General features: G+C 51.3%; 1 protein-coding gene and 3 non-coding genes across 4 annotated transcripts in view; 2 read left to right on the top strand and 2 right to left on the bottom strand.

Annotated features, from left to right (window-relative positions):
- Positions 1-10,075: 10,075 nt before the first annotated feature.
- Positions 10,076-25,092, top strand: part of LOC120381684 (zinc finger protein 850-like) — a gene marked incomplete at both ends in the record, with an annotated part of 320,266 nt that continues 305,249 nt past the window's right edge. The window contains one exon of the mRNA XM_039499810.1: positions 10,076-10,817. Coding sequence (XP_039355744.1) covers positions 10,076-10,817 — 742 coding nt within the window. The remainder of the gene's footprint in view (positions 10,818-25,092) is intronic.
- TRNAC-ACA lies at positions 15,252-15,323 on the bottom strand. The gene has a single exon. It is a non-coding gene; the product is annotated as a tRNA-Cys (tRNA).
- Positions 19,147-19,219, top strand: TRNAV-AAC. The gene has a single exon. It is a non-coding gene; the product is annotated as a tRNA-Val (tRNA).
- TRNAN-AUU lies at positions 22,133-22,206 on the bottom strand. The gene has a single exon. It is a non-coding gene; the product is annotated as a tRNA-Asn (tRNA).

Here is a 25,092-nt window from a genome sequence, read left to right as displayed (position 1 = left end):
CGCACAAGGACAAATCCCTGCAGGGGGAAATGGGGGAAACCCCCAAACCTGAGACCTGAACTGGCCACTGGCGAAGGGGAGAGAAAATGGGGCACAATCGGGGGGGGGGGGACAGGGAACTTCTCAGGGGTTGGGGGAGGGGGGTCACCCTGGGCGCTGCTCGTGGCTCTCTAGGGAGAAAGGGGGCAGGACGGGAGGGGAGGGGGGTCCCCACGGGAGGGGGCAGCGGTAAATCCGAGGGGATCTCAGCCCCCCCCCCTTTCTCTCCCCGCTCCTCGGGGGGGTCACCTGCTCGCCCCCCCGGCCAGGTCTGGGCTGCACCGACATTTCCCGCCCGCCCCACGCAGGGACCCCCGGGTTAATGAAGGGCTCTCCCGCCGCGATCTGCGCATGCCCAGAGCTCCAACGGCCCCAACCCTTCTCCGGTCCGGGAGAGGCTCCAACGGCCCCGCGCGAGCCAGGCAGAGCCAACGCTCGTTCGCAGCCCGGCTCCGGCTCCGGCTCCCCCGCCGACGTCACTTCCGTTCCAGGGAGAGTCAGGAACTACATCTCCCAGCCTGCCCCGGGGCCGCTTCCGCTCTCTCCGCAGCCCAGGGAAGGGAGGGTTCCAGCAGCTGTTACTGCGCATGCGCCGTGCAAGCCCCGCTGGGGGTGAGAGAACAAAGCTGCTGCTGCCGCCTCCGCGTGAGCCGGGCCCGGGCTGAGCCGCTGCTGCTCCCCGGGGGGGCGGGTCTGTGCGGGGGGGCCCGGCCGGGGGGGGTTTCTCCAGCTGGGCCCCGCCCCCCGGGCAGCCCCGGGCTCTGCCCGCCCCAGCCCCGCCCGGAGCCCCCGGGGAGTGAGAGACCCCGGGGGGCGGGCACGTGACTCTGCCCCGGGGAACCCGGGAGAAGCCTCCGAGCCGCCCCGGCCCCAGCGGAGCCGCAGCAGGATCCGCCCCCCCCATCCCAGCTGGGGGGCGGGGCCCGGCGGGGGGGGCGGAGCTTTCTCCAGCTGGGCCCCGCCCTGGCTCTGCTGAGGCTCCCGGTGACCGAGCCCGGGGCGGGGCAGGTCCCGGCTCTGCGCGGTGCCCCCATCGCTGCCCCGGGGCCCGGAGCTGCTGCAGCGCTGAGGCCGGGAGGATCCTTCCCGCAGCGCGTCTGAGCCGCCCCCCCCCGGCTCTGCTGTGCCCGGTACCGGGGGGGTGAAGCGGGTCCCCCCGCCCGGTGCCCCCTTCCCCGCACGGGCGGAGCGGGGCAGCCGCGGGGGGAGCCCCCGGGAACGGGGCGGTGACCCCGGCTCCCAGCCCGGGGCAGGGCGCTAGGGAAGGGGGGGAGGGGACGGGAGAGGGTGTGAGGGGAAATGGGGGGGGGCAGGTTCCCAGATCTCTGACCCCCCCCCCCCGCACACTCACTGCAGCCTCCCTGCCCAGGGTCACTGCCCTGTGACCGAGGTGAGGAGCAGAGAGAGGAAGAACCAGCCCCGGACTCTCCCTGTTCCCCCTGCGGCAGGAGTGCGCTGCCCTGGGGGCAGTGTCGGGGGATCCCCCCAAGGGGGCTCCGTTGGGTCTGGTCTGGTCCAGGGTTTGATTCACACCCTGTTGCTGGGAGGGCTTCAAAATGTCTTGGTTGGTTCCTGCTGCTGGGGGAGCACAAGGGGGAAAGGAGGGGCCAGGGGCCAGGTCTGTGCTGCACTGTGGGGACTGAGCATGTTCCCAGCCTGGCAGAATCTACAATCTCTGTCCCCAGGGAAAGGGCCTGGGGGAATCGTGATGTGAAATGAACTAAAGCCTGTTCTGAAACCTCCACCACTGCCCTTCTCGCCCTGCCAGGCTGCAGAATGACGCCCACCTCTCACTCCAGCTCGTCCCAGCCTCCCATGGGACAGGAGAAATGGCTGCAGTGGAGCCAGCTCAGGTAGGGGTTATTGGGGGGTTGCTGGTGGGTTCCTGCTGGAGGGAGAGAGGCAGGAAATACTGAAGAGGTGGCAACTTCTGGGGAGTTAGGTCTGGGTGAGGATAGGGAGTGGGGACAGAGTGTGACAAACCTGCTGGAACTTGTCCTGGGACCAGTCCTATTCAGTTTATTCATAAATGATCTGGAGAAAGGGGTAAACAGTGAGGTGGCAAAGTTTGCAGATGATACTAAACTGCTCAAGATAGTTAAGACCAAAGCAGATTGTGAAGAACTTCAAAAGGTCTCACAAAACTAAGTGATTGGGCAACAAAATGGCAAATGAAATTTAATGTGGATAAATGTAAAGTAATGCACATTGGGAAAAAATAACCCCAACTATACATACAACATTATGGGGGCTAATTTAGCTACAACGAGTCAGGAAAAAGATCTCGGAGTCATCGTGGATAGTTCTCTGAAGATGTCCACGCAGTGTGCAGAGGCGGTCAAAAAACCAAACAGGATGTTAGGAATCATTAAAAAGGGGATAGAAAATAAGACAGAGAATATTTTATTGCCCTTATATAAATCCATGGTACACCCACATCTCGAATACTGTATACAGATGTGGTCTCCTCACCTCAAAAAAGATATTCTAGCACTAGAAAAGGTTCAGAGAAGGGCAACTAAAATGATTAGGGGTTTAGAAAGAGAAGACTAAGGGGGGATATGATAGAGGTCTACAAAATCATGAGTGATGTGGAGAAAGTGGATAAGGAAAAGTTATTTACTTATTCCCATAATCCAAGAACTAGGGGTTACCAAATGAAATTAATAGGCAGCAAGTTTAAAACAAATAAAAGGAAGTTCTTCTTCACGCAGCGCACAGTCAACTTGTGGAACTCTTTACCTGAGGTGGTTGTGAAGGCTAGGACTATAACAATGTTTAAAAGGGGACTGGATAAATTCATGGTGGTTAAGTCCATAAATGACTATTAGCTAGGATGGGTGAGAATGGTGCCCCTAGCCTCTGTTCGTCAGAGGATGGAGATGGATGGCAGGAGAGAGATCACTTGATCATTGCCTGTTAGGTTCACTCCCTCAGGGGCACCTGGCATTGGCCACTGTCGGTAGACAGATACTGGGCTAGATGGACCTTTGGTCTGACCCGGTACAGCCGTTCTTATGTTCTTATGTTAACATGGGCCTAGATCCTCAGAACAAACACTTGGGTGTTGGGGGAGAAAATTCCCTAATTTGTGAAACAGGAAACAGACAAAGCAACTCCCTGGGCGGGGCTGGGAAAACTGACCAGACTTCCAGTGCTGAACCCTCAGCCTGCTAGCCAGGGGCTGGTGTGACGTGGAAAGGGGGCACCCAGCAGGGAGGTGTAGGGAAGATGTCCCGGCCCCTCACATCCAGCTGCTGGCAGTGGGGAGGGTGTTGGGTCCTCTACCATGGGGCTGTGCCTGGACCCTACTGGGGACTCCATCTCCTGTAACAGCCTCTGGCTAGTAGGTCTGTGGTGGATCTGCTGGGAGAGACAAGGGGCTCTCACTTCGTCCCCTCACCCAGATGTCTCCTGGCTGCTCTCAGCAGTATGGGGATAGGACTCTGCTGACTCTCTGAGCTTCCATTTGATTGGCTCCTTTCCTCCATGAATAGTGGGGCTGAGAGTGTGGCAGCAGGTGCTGAATGTTGGGCTCTTGCTCTTTCAGGGGCTGGTGACCTTCGAGGAGGTGGCTGTGTATTTCACCAGGGGAGAGGGGGCTCTGCTGGACCCCACTCAGAGAGCCCTCTGCAGAGCCGTCATGCAGGAGAACTGTGAGAATGTGACCTCGCTGGGTAAGGATTCCTGTTCCCTCAGTTTTTAGAAGGAGAAATGCAGAGTTAAGGTTCATGCCAGTCCCCCAGTGCCACCTCTGCTCTGCCCTGTTTCAGCATCACCCCGACATGCCAGAGACACCCACACTAGCCCTCTCCCCTCCCCTGTTACACAGCGCTCTGGGAACAGAGCAGTACAGCAGAATGTCTAACATGTTCTTCTCTTTGCTAAGATAATATTCGGGTTCAACTCCATCATAGCAAACAGCAGCTTCCTCCCCCTGGCCTGCTCTCCAGTACTGAACCGCCTGCACACAGGCCATCTGAGACTTGCACAGTGTTACTACCCCCTTGCCCTCAGCCTGAGTTTTCCTTTTGAGTCACTGCCTTCACTTACCCCTCACTAAGCCCCACAGATCACTCGAACATACGCCACCAGGGTGCTGACAACTCCCATGGCAAGAACACGCCCTTGGGCACCTTTGCTGACAAAGCCTACAACACTCAGCACGGAAATGAGGCAGAATTGCCCCCCAAGTTTCACATGCACCTCTCTGCATAGCACAGGCACAGCTCTGCCCAGCTGCTGCAACCAATCCCTCCATCAGCCAGTCACAGCTACAGCAGGCCCAGTGCACACAGCTGGAGGCATGCGGATAAATGCTGGGATTCCCACCTGTGAGCACAGCACAGACAACGTCTTAGTCTTAGTCTTTCCTTGGGTCGATTATAGGTTCATAGCTTTGAAGGCCAGATGTGACTATTAGGTCGTCTACTCTGACGTCCTTTATACCACAGACCATAGAATTCATCCCGTTACTGCTGCATTGAGCTGAATACCTGAGTCCCTGTGGCAGTTGGTTAACCTTTGCACGACCCACACAGAACCATTCTCACTGGTTCTGGCCAGCTACAGGGTTAAGGGTTGGGGGAAAGTTTACATTAACTTTTCATTTCCTGGTCTGCAGAGGTTTAAGTTTACTCACTGTCCATATGGTGCAAGGCAGGAGACAGCACTGGGCAACCTTAACGCTGCATTAATGTAGCTTATGAGCATTTAGTTTCCTGTTTTAAAAAATGGATGCTTTTGCCGCTATAGCTGTGTCTGTAATTGAGCTTTGGCCAGCAGAGCCATGTTGGATGGTGTGCGTCTGTGCGCATGCGTGAGTGCACTTTTTCACAGCCTTAAACAATAGAGCTGGACTGGCAAAGCTTTTAAGAGCTACCTAAGACCTACCTAACTAGTTCCTCGACAGACACCTGACACGCCCCCTTTGGGTGAACGAATATGCGTGTACCTGGTCCGTGGGAACCCAGTAAAACATTAGGCACCCTGTGCCCTCTGCCAGGTGGCATCAAGAGGTCCATGATGAGTCATATCCTCCTCCAGTCGCTGCATTAGAGTGTATTTAGAATGAGCCGGCTGACCCCCGTTCCAGCCTTCTGTTTGGGTTCCACGGGGCTCTGTCCTTGGGCCTCTTCTTTTCTTCCTCTGCACCTTATTTCTGGGAATCTCATCCGCGCACACACACATTCAACTACCATCTCTGTGCTCCTAACTCACAGTTCTGCTTCTCTGCTTCTGGCCTGTCTCCTTCTGTCGCAACTGAAATCTCGGCGCCTCTCTCTCTCTCTCTCATCTCCTCACTGATCTCCAGCCATCAGCTAAAGATCAACAGCTGAAGCAAAGCTCTTAATATTCCCCCCAAGCCCTCCCCCCACCTTCTTTCTCTACCGCCGCAGACAGCACCATTGTGCTGCCTGTCACTCAGGCCCATAACTGTGCACACGGAGCTCCCTCTGGGGCCTCCTATCCAGGCTGTGCGTACACCTGGCATTTTCTTTGCGTAACATCCTTAACAATTGGCCTTTCCTATCCATCCGTGCAGCTAGAGCTCTTAGTCATCCTCTCCTGTCTCGGTTACTCCAACATCCTTTTCTCTGACCTCACCTTGCGCATCTCCATTCAGAAGGAAAAAGCGCCCTCCTGGTCCTCGAACATGACTTATGAGGGAAGGTTGAAAGAACTGGGCATGTTTAGTTTTGAGAAAAGAGTGAGTGGGGAACTGAGAACAGACTTCAAATATGTCAAGGGTGGTTATAAGAGAGCAGTGATTAACTGTTCGTCACGTCCACTGAAGGTAGGAGGAGAAGTAATTGGCTTGATCTGCTGCAAGGGAGGTTGAGGGTGGGTAATACCAAAACCTTTCCAGCGATAAGGATAGGGAAGTGCTGGAATGGATTACAAAGAGAGGTTGTGGAATTCTTGTCCCAGGAGGGTTTTAAGAACAGGTCAGACAAACTTCTGGCATATTTACACCTGATCCTGCCGCAGGGCGATGGGAATGGAGTAGATGACTCCTTGAGGTCCCTTCCAGCCTATATTAGAAGATTTTAGGATTCATTGCCTTAGCCCTTCGCTTTGATCACGTCTCCTGGTGGAGAATTCGAACCATTTTTGTGGCTCGTCTGTGGGTGCAAATTTTGTTCCTAGAGCCCTGAAAATCTGCAGATATCCATGGGCCATTTTTGCGGATCGCAGATCGAATGCGGATATAAATTTTTTATCCATGCAGGGCTCTACCTGTCTTACTTCTGTCTATACCTACAACTTAAATCTATTGCGTACACAGTGACTACATCTGAAATAACATATGAGATCACCATAACAATGATCAATGAATGATAAAACGAACTAATTGGCTCCATGAACCACGGAGACTCTTCCTTTTCCATCCCCACCTGCAAGAGCCGCCGTCTCTCTTCTCTGCATGTTCTTTGGATCTTCGAATTTGTCCCTCCTGAAGTCACATGGCCTGATTCTTATTTTTCACATTCTCCTTTGGCAGAAGAATTGGTCTGTGGCTCTTGAACTACACCATCTAATTTGCCAGCTTTCTCCACACACAGTGTTTTTTATGCTCCCTCCCTTTATATCTGACTCACTAGGTTCCCTAATGCCGCAGGATGTGCTTTCCTGACATCTAATGCTGCTGAGATCCTGCCTTCAGTGATATCCCTGCCCTTCCTAGTCCTTACTCCACTGAACCCCCCAGCCCATGCTTCCTGTTCCCAGCTTCCCCTGGACTCTCTCTTTGGCTCTGGACCTGTCTGTCAGCAAGAAGCAGTGCCAGGGACACTTGCCCTCTGTCTGGAGTCTTCACTTTCTGGGAAATGCAGTTCCAGTCTCTGTTTTTTAGGAGCCTCTTTGATAATGAGTGTCTGGCTGTGTGTGTTCCCAGCAAAGATGGGGATAATTAAATCCCTCCTAAGCAGAGTGTTCTGCACCTTTGAGCACCTGGGGAGTTGGCCCTGCGATTTTATTGTTTAAAGTGGACTGGGGTTAAACTAATAGAATGTTTTTTATGATGATAAATGGCCTATGAATTCCCCTGATCTCCTTTGTTTTCTTTCCCTTGAGCAGGGTTTCCAGTTTCCCAACCCTCTGTGATCTTCCAGCTGGAAGGAGGGGAAGAGCCGTGGGTCCTGGATCTCCCTGGTTCAGTGGAAAGCGAGATCCTGGGAAGTCCCTGCACAGGTGAGGAAACATTAAACCAACCCAGAAACTGTAAGTGCCTGAGAGAACCCGCTAGGATTCCCCACACAGACTCTGTGAGCTCAGGACAGTCCCCAGCAGATCTCACTCCTGGCTTCCTACAGATGATGATTGACACCTTGGCTGGAGCTCCCTCCCTTCCTACTGAGTGTTTGGATGGGATGTGGGCAGGGCCGGCCTTGGGGAAGTGGCACCCTGGGCAAACTTGCATTTTGGTGCCCCTGGCTCCCATGGGCTCCCTAGGCAACCCACGTTCCCTTCCCCCCAACCTCTGCACTGTGTCCCTTTGCCCCAAATGCCTGCTCCCCCTCCTGCACCCCTAATCCCTACACCCCTTCATTCCTAACCTCTGCCCGCCTCATGCACCCCAATACCTGCCCCCTCCTGAGCCCCTAACCCCTGCACTGTGCCCCCTTCACTCCAGCCCTTGCACTCCACTCCTGTGCCGCAATCATTAATGATCTGGAGGATGTTGTGGACTGCACTCTCAGCAAGTTTGCAGATGACACTAAACTGGGAAGAGTGGTAGATACGCTGGAGGGTAGGGATAGGATACAGAGGGACCTAGACAAATTAGAGGATTGGGCCAAAAGAAACCTGATGAGGTTCAACAAGGACAAGTGCAGAGTCCAGCACTTAGGACAGAAGAATCCCATGCACTGCTACAGACTAGGGACCGAATGGCTAGGAAGCAGTTCTGCAGAAAAGGACCTAGGGGTTATAATGGATGAGAAGCTGGCTGAGTCAACAGTGTGCCCTTGTTGCCAAGAAGGCTAACGGCATTTTGGCTGTAAATAGGGGCATTGCCAGCAGATCGTTCCCCTCTATTCGACATTGGTGAGGCCTCATCTGGAGTACTGTATCCAGTTTTGGGCCCCACACTACAAGAAGGATGTGGAAAAATTGGAAAGAGTCCAGCAGAGGGCAACAAAAAATGATTAGTGGGCTGGAGCACATGACTTATGAGGAGAGGCTGAGGGAACTGGGATTGTTTAGTCTGCAGAAGAGAAGACTGGGGGGGGGGGGGATTTGATCGCTGCTTTCAACTGCCTAAAGGAGGGTTCCAAAGAGGATGGATCTAGACTGTCCTTAGTGGTAGCAGATGACAGAACAAGGAGTACTGACCTCAAGTTGCAGTGGGGGAGGTTTAGGTTGGATCTTTGGAAACACTATTTCACTAGGAGGATGGTGAAGCACTGGAATGGGTTCCCTAGGGAGGTGGAGTCTCCTTCCTTAGAGGTTTTTAAGGCCCGGCTTGACAAAGCCCTGGCTGGGATGATTTAGTTGGGAATTGGTCCTGCTTTGAGCAGGGGATTGGACTAGATACATCCTGAGGTCCCTTCCAACCCTGATATTTTATGGTTCTATGCAGCCCTTCACTGCTACCCCCTGCACCACTCTCCTGTGCCCTCAACCCCTGCACTGTGCCCCCTTTGCCTCTAACCCCGGCATCCCCCCCTGCACCCAAGTGGGGAACCTGACCTGGATGCACAAAGCAGCTGGCACTGCTGCTCGCTCCCCCACTGGACTGCTGCTCCCCCGCCCCACACAGCCCTGGGGGGCTGGGAGAGGGGAGCAAGGAGCAACGTCAGGGCTTCCTGCACCCAGGTCACCTTCCTTGCAGGCTGTGTAAGGGGAGGGCAGGAGAGCAGCTGCTCCTGATGTCTCAGCACCGCCCAGGTGGGGAAGTGACCTGGATGCAGGGAGCCCTGGGGTGTGTGTTGGGGGGGACTGTGTGTGTGTGTGTTGAGGGGAGGATATTAAAGAGTGTGTGTGTGCCTGAGTGAGTGAGCGCGCTGTCTCTTTAAGAAAGTTCTCAGGGTCAGGAGCCTGAACTAGGCTTGTTCAGACACAAGCAGCTGCCGGCAGCTCCGGCCCCAGAGAGGCAGCAGCACATGCAGATTCCCCCGTCCCGTCACCCCAGCTCAGTGGAAATTGGGTACCTGGGTTGGGGGGAGGGGATCACCCCGCCATCAATCAGCACCTCCCCCCTGCAGAGCAGTCAGGAGGATGCTCCCAGTCGGGGGTGGACGGGGCGACTCCGGGGGTGAACGGGGCGTGGGGGGACAGGAACAGCAGCAGCTGCACACGTGGAGCAGGGCCGTGGAGGGGCCCCTCTGCTCCGGAGCAGTCACCTGACTCTGACGGCTGGTCGTCCAGCTGCCCCCTGCAGCTCGGGTCTCTCCCACTCCCCCACGCAGCTGCTTATCTGCTCCCTGTGCCGCGTTCATCAGCCCAGCGAGCCTCTCGGCAGCAGGTCAGGTGGGAATCCAAACCCTGTGCCCGGCACCCCCTTGGGTACGGCCCCCCCGAAAGGCCGGTCCTGGGTGGGGAGCAGAATTGATCCCCTCCACTGTCCCCTGTGGGGAAGAGTTAGGGGGAATTCAGTCCCTGATTTTTATTTTCTGTCTCTCCAGCACTTACTTGGGTTTGCTCTCTGCCTTTCCATCCCCAATTCTGAGACTTCTCCTCTCTTCTAGCAGGTGATGGGGTGGTGAGGGAGAGCGAGGAGCAGAATCCTCACCAGGAAGATGCTGAGCTCGCCGAAGCGCATGGGGAATTACTGCGAAGAGCCAAAGGGAGTGTGTCCAGCCCCCGTGAGCAGGGAAAAGCTGGTGAAAGTTACCCCAGACCAGAGAGAGAGCAGGGAAACCACTCAGAGGAGAGAGTGGATGAACCCATTAATTGTCAGGGAACTCACAGGGACCTCAAGGAAACTACGTCCCAGGAGAAAATCCTCACGGAAAAGCGAGAGAATACATGTAGTGAGTGTGGGAAAAACTTCCATTACCGCTCAGTCCTTATTCGACATGAGATAATCCACACGAAAGAGAGACCCTACAAATGCTGTGAGTGTGGGAAAAGCTTCAATCGTACCTCAGCCCTTAGTAGGCATCAGCGAATACACAGAGGAGACAAACCCTATGAATGCTGTGAGTGTGGGAAAAGCTTCTCTCAGAGATATACCCTTTACTCTCATCAGAGAATCCACACAGAAGAGCGACCCTACGAATGCTGCAAGTGCAGGAAAAGCTTCACTCAGAGATCAGCCCTTATCTCTCATCAGACAATGCACACAGGAGAGCGACCCTACGAATGCTGTGAGTGCGGGAAAAACTTCACCCGAAGCTCAAACCTTACTGTGCATCAGAGGATCCACACAGGAGAGAGACCTTATGAATGCCGTGAGTGCAGGAAAAGTTTCAGTCACTTCTCCTCCCTTATCTCTCACCAGAGAGTCCACACGGGAGAGAGACCCTATGAATGTTGCGAGTGTGGAAAAAGCTTCTCTCGGAGCTCAAATCTTACTATGCATCAGAGGATCCACACAGGAGAGAGACCCTATGAATGCAGTGAGTGCGGGAAAAGTTTCACTCACCTCTTCTCTCTTATCTCTCACCAGAGTGTCCACACGGGAGAGAAACCCTATGAATGCAGTGAGTGCGGGAAAAGCTTCTCTCGAAGCTCAACCCTTGTTACACATTACGGAGTCCACACCGGAGAGAGACCATATGAATGCTGCGAGTGTGGGAAAAGCTTCACTCATAGTTCAGGCCTTTCTAAACATCAGAGAATCCATAAAGGAGACAAACTTCATAAAAACCTTCTCTAGAGCTGTCAGGAGATTTTTTCTTTAATTCTTTTGACAGTTCCCAGGTAGTGAGTGTTAAGGCTGTTTGCATCTTTTGCATACTGTAGTCCCTCAGCTCCCACACATGAGTTGCCCACTTTTGAAGCTCGCCCATCTTTGGGGTGGATTCTGTGGTCCTTTGTATCAACTCCATTGTCCTGCGAGTCATGGGAGCCTGTGTCCTTTCTACCAGGAATGTCATCACCCCAGGTGGGGGAGATGGGGGGGTGTCTTCAACCAGCTACGTTGAGATAAAATCTACCTGGGTCTCATCACTGTGGTTGCCATGGAGTTAGCTAGCTTGAGTTCATTTTCCTGATGTAATAAGACAGCTATTCTTGCAGTAAAGACATGGGCTATGGATAGTCAGTGGGGTTATCTAGCACATTTCCTCCTGATCTGAGCTAACCATCGTCACATTTCCTTGTCTAAACAAACCTGGAGATTCACATTTATACTCCTCCTCCCAGTGCAAAGTTACTGTTAGAGACGTCAAGTTCCTCTTTGAGGACAGATTGTCTCATTCCCAGTTGTTCTCACAGTACCCTGGATTGTGCAGAACAGCAGTTATTTTGCTGACTTTTTTTTCTCATTTAAAATATATTTAAATATGAAGAAGAGCTGGAGCAGTGTCAGGGAAATAAGGGTCATTTTAGGCTCTGTGACACTGGAAGGAGATGGGGCGACTCAGACATTCCATCCTTCCCCATCACCCCAGAACTGTTACCTTGTGCCTGAGCCATGCACAGTTCACCCCTTCGTATTCCTTCGCTTCCCAGCGTGTCTGGTGGGGTCATGTTCTTGCCTGTCCATGCTTGGGAATGGTGCTTGTACACGTCTTTGATCCTAAATCAGAGTCAGTCTGGCAGGAGATGAAAGTGTCAGACTTGGAAGGGGATTTCAAATGGATCCCAAGCACCGTTCAAATCCCCTTTTCCCTCAATGGCAAAGCCGCTTCTGGGAAGGTCGGCTGTTTTCCTGTAAATAACACTAATGAGAAAGGTATCAGAGGGGTAGCCGTGTTAGTCTGGATCTGTAAAAGCAGCAAAGAATCCTGTGGCACCTTATAGACTATCAGACTTTTGGAGCATGAGCTTTCGTGGGTGAATACCCACTTCGTCGGATGCATGAGAAAGCGCTGGGTGAAGCAGGTTTCACTGGATCATGGGAGAACCTCTCATCCTGATTCTGAGACATCAGATGTAACCTAGTCTGGAATTTCACTTTAAATTAAAATGAAAGTGTCTTCTACCTCTCTGTGATATGGGTTTTCTATCTTTCATGAAGGCTCCTTGGTCATATAACTGCATGTTAGTTTTGTTTGACAGAATGTAGCTCAGATTTTTGGGGAAATTTCAGACAAATTACCATGTTTTTACTTCAGGTTTGTTTTCCCCCCCTATCCCTGCATGATGACATGGAGAAAATTCAAATGCAGTTCAGTCAACAGGAGAGAATACTCCAAGCTGTTGGACATATTATCAGAGAAACAGTCTTATGTTTAAATCTCCACTCTGAAAAGGTGAACAGCAGCAGACCCCAAATGGGTGCAACTGACCGAAGTAAGTGCACATGGTCACAGGGTAGTTCAGTTGTTTAAGTCAATATTGTCTCAGATGATCCAGGGATAGAATTCCACAGCAAGTGATTCAGAACTAGGAAAACGCCCAGGTATTTGGTTCCCAAGGTATTTGTGACCCAGTCCCTACAGGAGGTTACTCCTGAAGAGATCTCCTAGTTAATCCCAACATTTTGGGAAATGCTGTCTGTGATGAGGTGCATCCACCCTGCACTGGCACTGCTAGGGTTAACTGCGCCATGTGGGTTGAAGAGGCCACACCCCCTCACCCTCTCTGGGCATGTTCTGACTGGAGACGGAGTATAAACGGGAGCAGCTCAGCCTGGGTGGACTGGGGAGAACCAAACCTATGTTGTTGGCACAGGGTGTCGGGGGTAGAGCCCAGGGCTGGGGTGGCAGGGGGCTGTGGGGGTGGGGGGAAGCCCAGGGCTCGGTTAGCAGGCACGTCTGCCGGGGGACCCCAGGGCTGAGGTGGGGGCAGCCAAAATTTTTTTTGCTTGGAATGGCAAAAAACCTAGAGCCGGCCCTGCCTCCACTCACCGTGAGGTAGGTATGAGCGGATCATTATTATCCCTACTTGAAAGAGGGAGAAGCTAAGGCTGAGAAAGGAGAATTGACTTGTCTTGGGTCACACAGCCAGTCAGTGGCTGAGTTGGGAATAGGACCTAAGAGCCCTGATTTTCAAACTAACCATCGGATCTTGAATTTCAGACAGTGAATGACCTGAATAAAGTGCTCTGATGAGCTCCAGACCAACAACAGTGACAGTAATTATTCAGCAAGTATTTGAGGAGAACTGCAACGATAGAGAGATTTGTGAACTGCTCAGAGACCATTAATGCAGAGAAGCAGCAAAATTCATCAAAAATAGAACTGGTTCTGACTTATTTCCTTGTTCTTAAGAGAGAACACCAAGGACCAGAATCTCCTCCCTGTCAATAACCCCATGCTCAGCCAATCGGGGTAGAGACTGAGGATGGGAGGCTGAGGGTTCTCACCAGCGAGCCCAAAGGATGGCCCAGGTCACTGATGGGATCACTGCCCAAGCACTATTTCAGCCCCATATTTTTGGGTGGACCTCCCACAGTGGGAGCTGCAGAACACTCCCCCGCAACACACACACGCACACCCTCCTGGTGTTGGGAGGGGAACAGGTAAAAGGACAAAGGAAGCAAGAGAAAAAGAGGAGGGAGGAAGAGGGGAAGCAAAAAGAACAAACCCTAATGGCCCCAGTAATTCTAAGGGACAAAATCCCAGGTGCAGAATAAAGTTCTGCCTCCTTAAGCTCGTGTTTTCCATGCCTAGAATTCAACTGTCACCAGATGGATCAGACTGAACAGGTTTCAAACCTCCAGGTGCCTCTTACCTTGTAAACAGGGACGGCTGTTTTCTAGTAAAATCACGAAAAGGGAAGGAGAAAACTCGAAAGAGGTTCCTCCTGGTGCTCACACCCGAATACTCTCTCAGTCCTCAGAGAGAGACCTGGAGAAGGAGACTTGCTGAAGCAAAGCCACAGGGGTCTCTGAGGTTTCCCTGGCCTCTCGCCCCTGTCCTGCCTGGCTGATGTCAGCATCTCTCTGTGAGGTCACCAAATCTGACCAATTGGCTGAGGTCCTGCAAAAGGCCTTTGTGATGTCACTGCCGCACCCCTCCCTTGCTGGGCTAATGTCCTGCCCCTGGACAGGCACTTTGCAGGTTTGAGCTACTCCCTGTGGATCACCCCACTCAAGGAGCGTTCGTTCTAGGCAGCAAGCCGGCTAGACAGGAAAACATCAGATGCTGCTCCCAGTGCTACACTCAGTTTTTCAGAAATTAGTTGACTTTATGGCCAGAAGAGACCATTAGAGCATCTAATCTGACCCCCTGCATATCACAGGCCTCCTGTAGGACACAAGAGCTACTTTTGAGGCAAACACATTCCAGAAAGGCATCTAGTCTTCATGAAATGACATCAAGAGATGGAGAATCCACCAGTTTCCTTGGTAGCTTGTTCCTGTGATGAATCATCCTCACTGTTGAATATTTGTGCCTTAGTTGTAATATGAATTTGTCTCTTTTCACCTTCCAGCCATTGGCTCTTGTTAGGCCTTTCTCTGCTCGATTAAAGAGCCCTTTAATACCCAATCTTATCTCTCCATTAAGGCACTTCAACACTTCAGTGAAGTCACCTTTCAATCTTCTTTTGATAAGCTAAACAGGTTGAGCTCTTTCAATAGCTCCCTAGAAGGTATTTTTTCCAGTCCTCAGAACATTAGGTGGCTCTTTGCTGCCCCAGCTCCAATTTCACAACATCTTTTTCAAATGAGGACACCAAAACTGGAGGCAGTATTCCAGTATCAGTCTCACTGATGCCGTGTCACCTCCTGTGACATTATTGACATAATCTGTAACTGTATAGCTCACCGTTGCGACCACTGTTCTATATTTGCAGCCAATATTACAGAGAAGTGGTCGTGTAAGGTGTCTATGGAGAGGTTCTGATTAGCTGATTATAATGATGCTATCTCTAGATGTGTATCGTTTTTTTGTAGTTGACATTATGAATATTAGCTCTGTGCTGCCTGTATTTCAAACTTGTGCTCTGCTTCAGGGAATGATACCTTTGTTTAATTGATGAAAACATAAACTAGACACTTAGAGGATTGGAACTGATTTCAGCTGATGGGCAGGTTTGCTAGGTTTTTATGCATTTGGACAGCAAAATGCTGAGTGTTCACATTCATTTCAAGCATCCTCATATGGTGGAGCTCCTGAACATAATGGAGAATGGAAATGTTTTTCTTTTCTTTAAGAGAGCACCTGGGTTTGAACAAAGGACCACTTGATCTGTAATCAAACACTCTACCACTGAGCTATACCCCCATTACAACAGGAGTATGGAATCGTGGTCTCCAGGACTTTGAAGGACAGATCCTGCTTCATCGAGCTCCTTTGCCATTCCCAGACCACAGGTGGTTTTAAAAATGGGGTTTGATTAAACTTCTTAAATGTGGTAAACACCACAGCTTGCACACCCACCGATATAGCTTCTCCCCATGACAGAGCTGCCACCTCCTGGGGAAGTGGATTGACTACACCAACAGGAAAACTCTCCCCCCTTAGCATGGAGCAGTGGTTCTCAAGCTGTGGGTCAGGACCACAAAGTGGGTTGTGATCCTGTTTTAATGGGGTCACCAGGGCTGGCATTAGACTTGTTGGGTCCTGGGGCTGAAGCCAAAAGTCTGAGCCCCCCCACCCAGGGCTGAATCCCTCAGGCTTTGGTTTTGCCCTCCCCCCACTGGGGCTCAGTCTTTGGCACCCCCCCCCAAGTGGAGGGGCTTGGTCCCTCTTTCCAGGGCTACGTATTAAGTTATTTTGGCAGAAGGAGGTTGCAGTGAAAGGACGTTTGAGAAACCCTGGCACAGAGCATGTCCATTACTGAGCTGCAGCAGCATAGACTCACTGTTTGAAACATTGACCTGGCCTTAGCCTCTGAATATGTCTAGGCTTGGCTCCCTATGGCACCGTGGGTGATCAGACCCTGGAAGTACAGCCATGGAGACACCACACACCAGCCTTGCCTAGCTGGCAAGGATCAAACCTCCACAGGAGGACACCCATGGTTTTCTAGCCCAGCTACCTAAGGCCTCAGCCACAACCACTTAACACAGGGGCCTTTCTACACTCTGGTTCTCTTCTCACTGAAGGGTCATTACAAATTGTTTGCTCAGACCAGCTTCCCCAGCACACTCACTGCTGTGCAGCTCTGTACGTGTGGCCATGGCTGAACAGCAAGAATTCCTGCCCATTTCCCTACTGGCTGGAGCATGATGAGGGTGTGTTTGTGGTTAATGATGTTGCTGTAGATTGTTCATTCCCTGCCCTGGAAATTCAGACAGTCCCTTTTCCCGTTGTATTGCCAGCACCTCTGTGAGTCCAATAACAGAGGCAGGTTTTCTCTGGGCGCTGAGATTTTTGAGAGCATTGGTGGCTCCTTTCTTTCCTCACCCTGGAGTAAACTCAGCTTTTTATTCCATCCTTGATGACTCAGGAATAACAGCAGCATGAAGAGGAGAGTGAATATCTCACTGCCAGGGGGAAGGTGGACGCATTCCCTCTGTCTGACCATTGCCATTGCAGGAGAGAAGGTTTCAGTGGAATCGAATGCCCTGGCTCAGACAATAGACACAGGGAGGTTTTGCTGTTCATGGATCTGTGCAAAGGAAATTGTGTGTCTGTGTGAAAATGAGGAGGGATATGAAATGCCCACGTGGTGGTGCCTAAGGCAAAAGGGAACCCTAGAGGATTAGAATAGGATAAGTTCTCAAGCAACATGTTTCTTACTTTGCCCATCTGTTAGTTTTGATGATTATCAATGGAAAGATTTTGCCATTGGGTCGTGTGTTTACACAGAAATTGACATTTACCAACAAATACGTAATTCTTCCAAGTCTGCTGGTGGTGAGTTTAGAGGGACACACTCACTCCTCCCACCCCCCATGCCAGGCCTGTGCTCTCCAGAATGTCAACTTCCCACAGAGCTGGGATCCTTCCCTCATCTCCCCCCAGGACCACTGCCCCACCCCCACTTCTGGGATCCCCTTCCAACACTGTCCAACTCCCCTGCTGGCAGGATCCCTTCCCATTCCTTTCATTTCCTGCCTCCCCTCTGAGCAAAAGCTCTGCATTGTTCCCACACTGGGAATTGAACCCAGGCCGCCTGGGTGAAAAACCAGGAATCCAAATCATGAGATCATATGGGACTTGTATAATCAATAGCACATTTACACATTCACACCTAATAATTCAAAGTAGCCATTCAAAAAACCTTCAAAAACAGACTTCAAAGAGAAATTGCAGAGTTACAATTGATTTGCAAACTTAACACCATTAATTTGAGCTTGAATAAGGACTGGGAGTAGCTGGCTCACGACAAAAGCAATTTTCCCTCTCTTGGTATTGACACCTCCCCATCAATTATGGGGAGAGGACCACATCCACCCTGACTGAATTAGCCTTCAACACTGGTTCTCCCCTTGTACGGTAACTCCCATCACTTCATGTTCCAATCTATATTTATGCCTCTATCTGCAATTTGCACTCCATGCATCTGAAGAAGTGGGCTTTTTACCCACGAACGCTTATGCCCAAATAAATCTGTTAGTCCTTAAGGTGCCACCGGACTCCTCATTGCTTTTAATACTAAGCTGATCTTAACCCTTTCAGTACCCTTGCAAACTCAGATGCTTCTCACCACAGGCTGGCTGGTGGCTTTTCAGCCAGGCTCTCCCCTTTCATCAGCACTTCAGTTGCTTGGTGTGGGGGTGGCTGTAGATGTAGGTGACAGAGAGAGATAAAGCCTAGCAAATGTCTCTCCTTTTATCATGTCCTTTCTTCCCTCATGGCTTTGCCCCCCCTCCCCCCCTTCAGAGTCAGGTGAGCATCACTGCGTCTCTCCAAGCAAGTCTGAGCAATTCCCCTGGGGTGTCCTCATGCAGGTGAGTCATTGCATTGTAGCTCCCTTGCTGGACAATGACTGTCGATTGGTTGTTTGACACCCTGTCCGGGTGTTGGTTATTTTCCTTGCTGTTGCCACTAGGGAGCTAATATTTGGCTGACTCCCCCACCTTGCAGCACAGTGACAATCACACTGCACAATTCTCATGACTTCATATGCATGAGTGGTCTACATCTATGGGTAGAGAAGTGACTTTCAGCCGATCATATCCTTTCCCTGATACCTTACAAGTCATGCTCTATATGTAAGATCACGATGATTATGGGGGTTACAGCCGCTCCCCGAAAGGTATAGAATGTCACACTGAGATTCTGTGTTCATTTGTTCTGTAACAGCATTACAGAGATCCAATGACTGACCAATGGCATTTCTAAGTGCTAAAATAGCAAGTGATGTCTGTCTCTCATTGGCCATCAGCGACTGAAGATGTGGTTTAATGAGCTGGAGCTTCAAGGCGAGGGTGGCTCTGTCCACTGCCTTCCATTGCGCTGCTGGGCCCCAAGTCCCTGGTGACCAATATGTGACGCTGGGAGAAGAGAGTGGAGTGGCAAGTGGCGGCAGGACTTTTGCCACCAGGGTCTAGCTGCCCAACTTCCTCCTGGTATTGCTGGCTCCCCGTTGCCTTCAGGTAACCCAGGAACTAAGGCAGGAATAGGGCGAGGAAGCAAGTAAAGCCGAGCAAGGAAGGCAAAAGTGAATCTTGTCTGCATGGGCCGTTCGCAATGACGTCCTTTTTCTGTGCCACAGCTGACAACAACATCCCAGACAGAAAAGCAGGAGGCCAAAAAGAAACTGAGCAGCTGCTGAAGTAGCTCAGTTGGGAGCGTGCTAGATTAACACGCTCGTCTATCCCCCTTTGTGCACGGGTGGGATGTTTTCTGAAAGTGCAGCAGTTCCTTTAACTGCCACGAGTCCCTCATTTCAGGCTATGCAGCAGGAAAAGACAGCATGGGCTTCTGCACCGAGTTGGCCCCCCTGACCTTTCATTCTTCTCTTGCTCTTTGTCAGCAAGGGGAAGAAAAAGAAGCTCTCCCTCAAGCTGGAGTCACAAGGGCGACGTAAGGACGACTTCCTGAGCGCCGGCTCCAGTGCTCTGCTCTGCCAGCTGACCTATTGAAGGGCTGTCACCACTTTCTCCAGGTTTGTCCATCGGTCTGTGCCAGGGTGAGCAAGAACCAAGCAGATGGTGTTTCTGTAGTGTAGTGGTTATCGCATTTGCCTAACATGCAAAAGGTCCCTGGTTCAAAACCAGGCAGAAATATGCTGGCTTCCTTTTCCCAGATCCCCTTGCTGTTCAGGAAGGCCTCCTCCTTCTCCTATTGGCCTGTCCATGGGATAACTCCAACCCCCGCATGACAGAGGGTGCTGACAGCAGTGGAGAAAGCACCTTGGCATCAGTCTGGAGAACCTAGAGGAGTGCGGCATGTCACCTTTTGGAGGCTTGTGGCTTGGCCTCCTCTGCTGTTGGAGGTTGGCCGGTGGAGGCCGGCTCTTCCTGCTGGCCTCCTCTGCGTGACTTGCCAAAGGAGGAAGTGAGGCAGGAATGGGGCAAAAGAGGAAAGTCGAGCTGAGAAAGGCAGGGCAGAAAGTAAGCACATCATTGCGGCTAAATCGGGTTAGTAGAGCATCACCATTCGTTCTGCAAAGCCGGGGGAGGTGCTGTTGGCTGCTGGGAGGCAGAATCCTGTGCCTGCCTCTTGGCTTCCCAGGGGTGGTTCCTTGCAGCCCAGGAGAAGCGGGGTTCTAGGGGGACGGAAAAGCAGCAATGGCGAGGTTGAGTGGGCTCCTTTCTGGCCCAGATGGTGGGCTGTGGTGGGGCGTTGGGAGTTGCCTGTAAGCCATAAGTGGACTTGGTGCAGTGAAAACCGCTGCTCCATTCTGGCTGACCTGGGGGCGCCATTGATGACATGGGAGTGGGGGCAGGGCGCTGGCTGTGAGCAAATGGGATCCAGGAAGCCCCAGCCTGCCCCTCCAGGGGCCCAGTCTTCTTCTTCTCTCCTGCCATGGGGAGCCCGGCCTTAAGCCTACCCAGCATGTGCTGCAGCTCGAGCATTAAGCCTTCCTGCGTGGCCCGTGCTGGAGCTGACCCTGGACCCCGTGGGGCACTGTTGGGGGAAATCCCAACTGCAAATAATTCTGGCCACAAGATCAACCCATTGGGTCGAATGGGGCAAGCTGGAGGCCTGGTGCCTTAGTCCGTGGGGCCAGCAGGTCAAGCCATTTTCCTGCATGTCGGGGGGGGAGGCAGCCGCTGTGGTTTGCCCTTCCTGCTCCCTGTGCTGCTGCACCCTAAAATCCCTGTCGGCCGGCAAGATGGGCTGGGAGCCTGGAGAGAGGAGGCAAAGGGGTGGCCCAAGCCCCCTCGGCCCCTGCCCCTGCCCCCGGCAGCCCACAGAGACCTGATGCCTCCCCAAGTGACACACGGAGATGTGCCAGCAGCGCTAAGGCGGCTCCCTGCCCACTCTGCCCCCTCCCTCCCTGCCACACTGCTCCTGGAAGTGGCCGGCATATCCCTGCAGCCCTGAGTGCAAACTGCACAGCTGACCCGCCCTCGTATCCCACTGCCTAGGAGCCACTGCCGGAGGGGAGTGTGTGCCAGTCACTTTGGGAGCTGTGCTGCCCGAGGAAAGCACCTCTGCACCCCTACCCCTGCCCCAGCACAGAGGCTCCCTGTGTCTTGAACAAGCACTTTCAAGGATTGGCCAAGAACTTCTGCTCAGTTTCTGTGAAAGAGACACAAAAAAGGGAGCCCAACGGACAAGTTTAGTTCACAAGCACAAACTGGCAGGGCCAAGCCTGGATCTCTCAGTTACTCAGAAGGCTCTTCAGCCAGCACTTCCCAAAGGCCAGTCTCTAGAGGCTTTTGTGACATGATGTACTTCAAACTAGCTCCCTGTAGCTCACATAGTCATCATTCATATATGGCTGTGATATGTCCTACAAACCATTCCATGTAAGTTATCGTATGAAAAGTCATGATCTGCTGAAATCGGTTATTCTGTCCAAATATGTATAGCATGAGGGTGTGTGAAGTTATGCATTTTGCTGTATGGTTGTTACTGAAATAGGCTATAATTTTGCTAGTGACCCCTGCCGAGGAGGGTGTTCAACAGCCATGAATCAGCAGAGGAATTGTAATTAAGGGATTTCCATTTCAGTGACAGATGCCCAAACACAACACTGTGGGGACCGCTCAAGTCTATGACTCAGTTGCACAAGACCACACCAGGAGGATTCCCCAACCTAGTGACTCAGCAGAGCCCACCCGGACACGTCTGGGCAAATGTCTCTTAGACACTTGAACTAAGGATATAAAATAGGAGACTGTGGCATCATGTTTTGCCTTTCTCCTCCCCCACCTATTCTGGAAGCAGCAGGAATCCTGAGAAAATGAAGGTCATCTGAGGACAGTAATCCAGGTTTTAGGGGGAATTCTATGTATTAAGGAGGGTAACATCCAGTAGGATGAGAAAATTGCTTGACCTAACTACTGCCTAGTGTAATAAGGTGTAAAGTTTACATTTTGCTGTGGTCATAAAGTGCTTAGTGCTCTGCGTTCTGGCCTCAAGAGCCATGGATGCATGTTGAGTTACGATGACCTTTTCCTTGTCTCCACATTTCTTATGTGCCTCCTTCTGACACTTGTCAGAAAAAACAACTGGTTTCTTTTGCAAGCATTTGCATTGCAAGGCAGATGCAGTCTTCTCTGTTTCCGCAAAAGAGTCACCAAAAGGTGGGAAGAGCAGACACATTTGTTAAGGCACTACTGGGAGCTGCATCCCTAACTCCACTTTACCTGGCAGGTGAGTCACCCAGCTTAGCCACGGTGCGACTCTCTGGGACTTTTCTCCCAACCGCTCCATTTTTCATCAGTGACAATCAAAAGGAAGGTGACATGACATCTGTGTGTGAACATCTCCAGGGAATCACAAGGATGTGTGGCGCAGGCTCTCGTGTTGCAGCAATTGCAGTCGAAGCAACCGCCATGCCAATGCCAGTCATAGCAGCGTTTTCATCAACTCCAGGTTTATGATTTGATTGTTTCCAATGCTTCTCTCCAAAGAAGCCTTTTCCTTAGCAAGCAATGACTTGGATACCAAGGGAGGCCTCTTCTGTTTCCTAGGAAGACACAGGAAAATGTGAGCAGAGGAGACAAAAGCCATACACCAAACCAAAGCACCACTGGGAGTTGAACCCAAGATCTCCTGTTTAATAGACAGGTGCTTTAGCCAGCTAAGCCATGGTGCCTGCCTGAAGAAAGTATTTGCAACTGTTTCATTTGATGGTTCAAGTCAACACCTGCAAATTTGAAAGTACAGACGTTCCCCATTTCCCTCAAGACTTGCAGACCTTGAGGTGTCTGGCTCTCTGTGCACAGAAAGCCACAGCTGAGTAGACAGAGGGCTTCTAAGATGTGCCTCTCCCACCAGTCACTGTGATCAGATAATGGTTAGTGATCTGTGTTTCAGTCGCAGCAACCTCAGCTCAGTTCTGAGTCATGGTAACCTTTCCTTCAGCTCCAGACTTCTCATTTGCCACTTTCCATGTGTGGTCGGCTGTCTGCCTGAAACAAGCAGGAGAAAGATTAAGGCAGCCTTGAAGAGGCGGTGCAGAACCCAGCCTATCAAGAAAGGGCTTATTGGGAGAGCCAATCAGGAGAAGGCTTGCTGGAGCAGCCCATATATAAAGAGCTGCTCAGCACAGCAAGAGTTAATCACTCCTTGGAGTTTGAGGAGGGAGGATTGGCTGCCAGGAAGGAAGGAGCCGGGAGGGCACCATGATCAGAGTAGTGCTGGGGTAATGGGTGCATGAGTGACCTCCTGGCTGACTACTGCCAGACTAAGGCCCTGATACAAAGGTGGAGGAAGGTTCTAGGTCTGTTGGGAAATGGTTCAGGGAAACAGATGGCAGGGTTGGAGGTTCACACTTTTTGCCTCAGTAGCCACTGACACAGGTGGCTACACCCTGGACTGCAGCCGGCCACTGAGGCAAGTGTCTGGGTAGAGGACACCCCCACCCACCCAGCAGGGGGGAGAGAACTGAGTGGGGCACAGCCAGAGGGCTGTGTCCATAAGAGGACACTGAAGTCCTGAGAGCAACATGGGTCCTAATGATAGAACCGATGGTGGCCAGACGCTACTAGATGAAGGCGCACCGGTGAACCAGAGCTAATTGCTAGGATGGTCAGCAGGAGGTGCTGCAGTGAGGCATGCCCCATAGCACCAAGACTCAGCGGCAAGGAAGGCTCTCTCTGTCTTGAACAAGCACTTAGAAGGATTCTGCTGACAGATCTTTTCTTTTTCTGAAAAGAGATACAAAAAAAGGAGCCAACAGACACACTAGGTTCGGCAAGGAAGAACTGGCAGACCAAGTCAGGCTCTCCTGATTAGTAGGAAGGTTCTTCAGCCAGCTCTTCACAAAGATCACTATCTAGAGACCTTTTAATAGCCACTGCAGATGTTCACCACAAAAGAGATGCCAAAATGGAGTTCTCCACTGCCTGCAGCCATCATGCTACCAGGAGTTCTGTGCACAGAGAGGCCCCTGCTGGTGGGAAAAGGCTTTGGTAGAGACTCTTCTGACACCACCCGTTCTCATATAGTGTTTAGCGCTCTGTGCTGTGGCTTCAGCCTCCACGGATGCCAGTTCAATTGGGGGGCATTTTTCCTGTCTCCACATTTGTCTAATGGCTCTTTTCAACACTTGTCACCAAAAAGACCTGTTTCTTTTGCAAGCGATGTATAGCTAGGTAAAGGCAGTCTTCTCCATTTCCTCAAAAGATCACCAAGCTGTGGGGAGAGGAGACGCATTCAGCCAAGCTGGATGCTGAATCTCCTCTTTATTCAGCAGGTGTCTGTGAAGGACATAAATCTCCATCGTGTAGAGGTCAAGAATATGACTTTATTACACACCACGCTGGCGGAGTGGGCTTATTAGGCTCAGAGACACTGTTAATTAATTAATTACAATAGAATATATAGATTTTCCATGGGCGGGGGAAAGTGACGGCGTAGGCAGTTCCAAACCCTGGGACAGGTTTTGCAGCAAGACAAGATAGCACAGTAGCCAATGGTTAACAGGTTACATAATGTCTCCACCCATGGTCTCAAGTTAACATTTCATTAATACTTTGATAAAATGTTATTAGTATAAAAAATATATGTTGAATTCTGATTTGGGATCCATAGGAATGGAGCAACTCCTTTGATTGTCCAATAGGTACATTCCTGGGGGTTAAAGCAAAGAAAGAGTGAAAGTATATGGCAATAAAGATTGTTTTCTGTGTGTCTTAAGGCAGGCATTGGTCCCTTGGAAGGGAGGTGGAAGGATGCCATATCTTATACTGACGTGCCAACTTTTCATAAACTCAAGGTTGGATCTGTGGGAAGAATGTCTCCCTAGAGAAGAAACAAACACAATAGGAATAGGGATTCTTTGTTCAGTCTGCAATTCTGAATAAGACACAATCATTTAGTTCTTAGCTCCAACACCTGGCAATTTGCTCACCAGGCCTATCTTAGCAAGCAAGGCTTTCTGTTTACCCAGCTTTCTCTTAGCTGGTCACTATTTGCTATGCCTCTGGTCCTTGACCATACTCTGGATTTTGGGTCTGGAAAAGAGCTGGCACAATCCATAGATCAGGTTGTTATATAAAATGCACATGGATTTGAACCCTTCACATACAGTAATGGCAAAGTTCTTGGTTCAGGCTTGTAACAGTGATGGAATAAACTGCAGGTTCAAATCAAGTCTCTGGAGTCCATCCACAGCTGGGATGAGTCATTCAGTCATTTGTACAGATCTTCAGTTTGTAGCAAAGTCCCTCCAGAGGTATGAAGCAGGATTGAAGACAAGATGGAGACGAGGCATCAGCCTTTTATAGTCTCTTGCCATGTGGTCTTTGCTTTCTTTGTCCCAAAGACACTCTGTCTAGCACGTGGCATAGAAAAACCTTAGAGTTCTCTCCATAGGCAGGTCCCTGCTACCTTGCTGAGTCACAAGGCGTATCTGCCTTCTCTCAATGGGGCGATTGTACAGCTGATGGTCCTTAATGGGCCATCAAGCAGGCTACGCAGAACTGACACCAGCTTGTCTGGGGTGTTCCCCGGAAGCAGAGCACAAGATTGAAATACA

This window comes from Mauremys reevesii, linkage group 14 (genome assembly GCF_016161935.1).
Source record: "Mauremys reevesii isolate NIE-2019 linkage group 14, ASM1616193v1, whole genome shotgun sequence".
Classification (NCBI taxonomy): Eukaryota; Metazoa; Chordata; order Testudines; family Geoemydidae; genus Mauremys; species Mauremys reevesii.
Note: the sequence above shows the minus strand (reverse complement) of the source record. Positions and strands in the feature narration are given on the sequence as shown.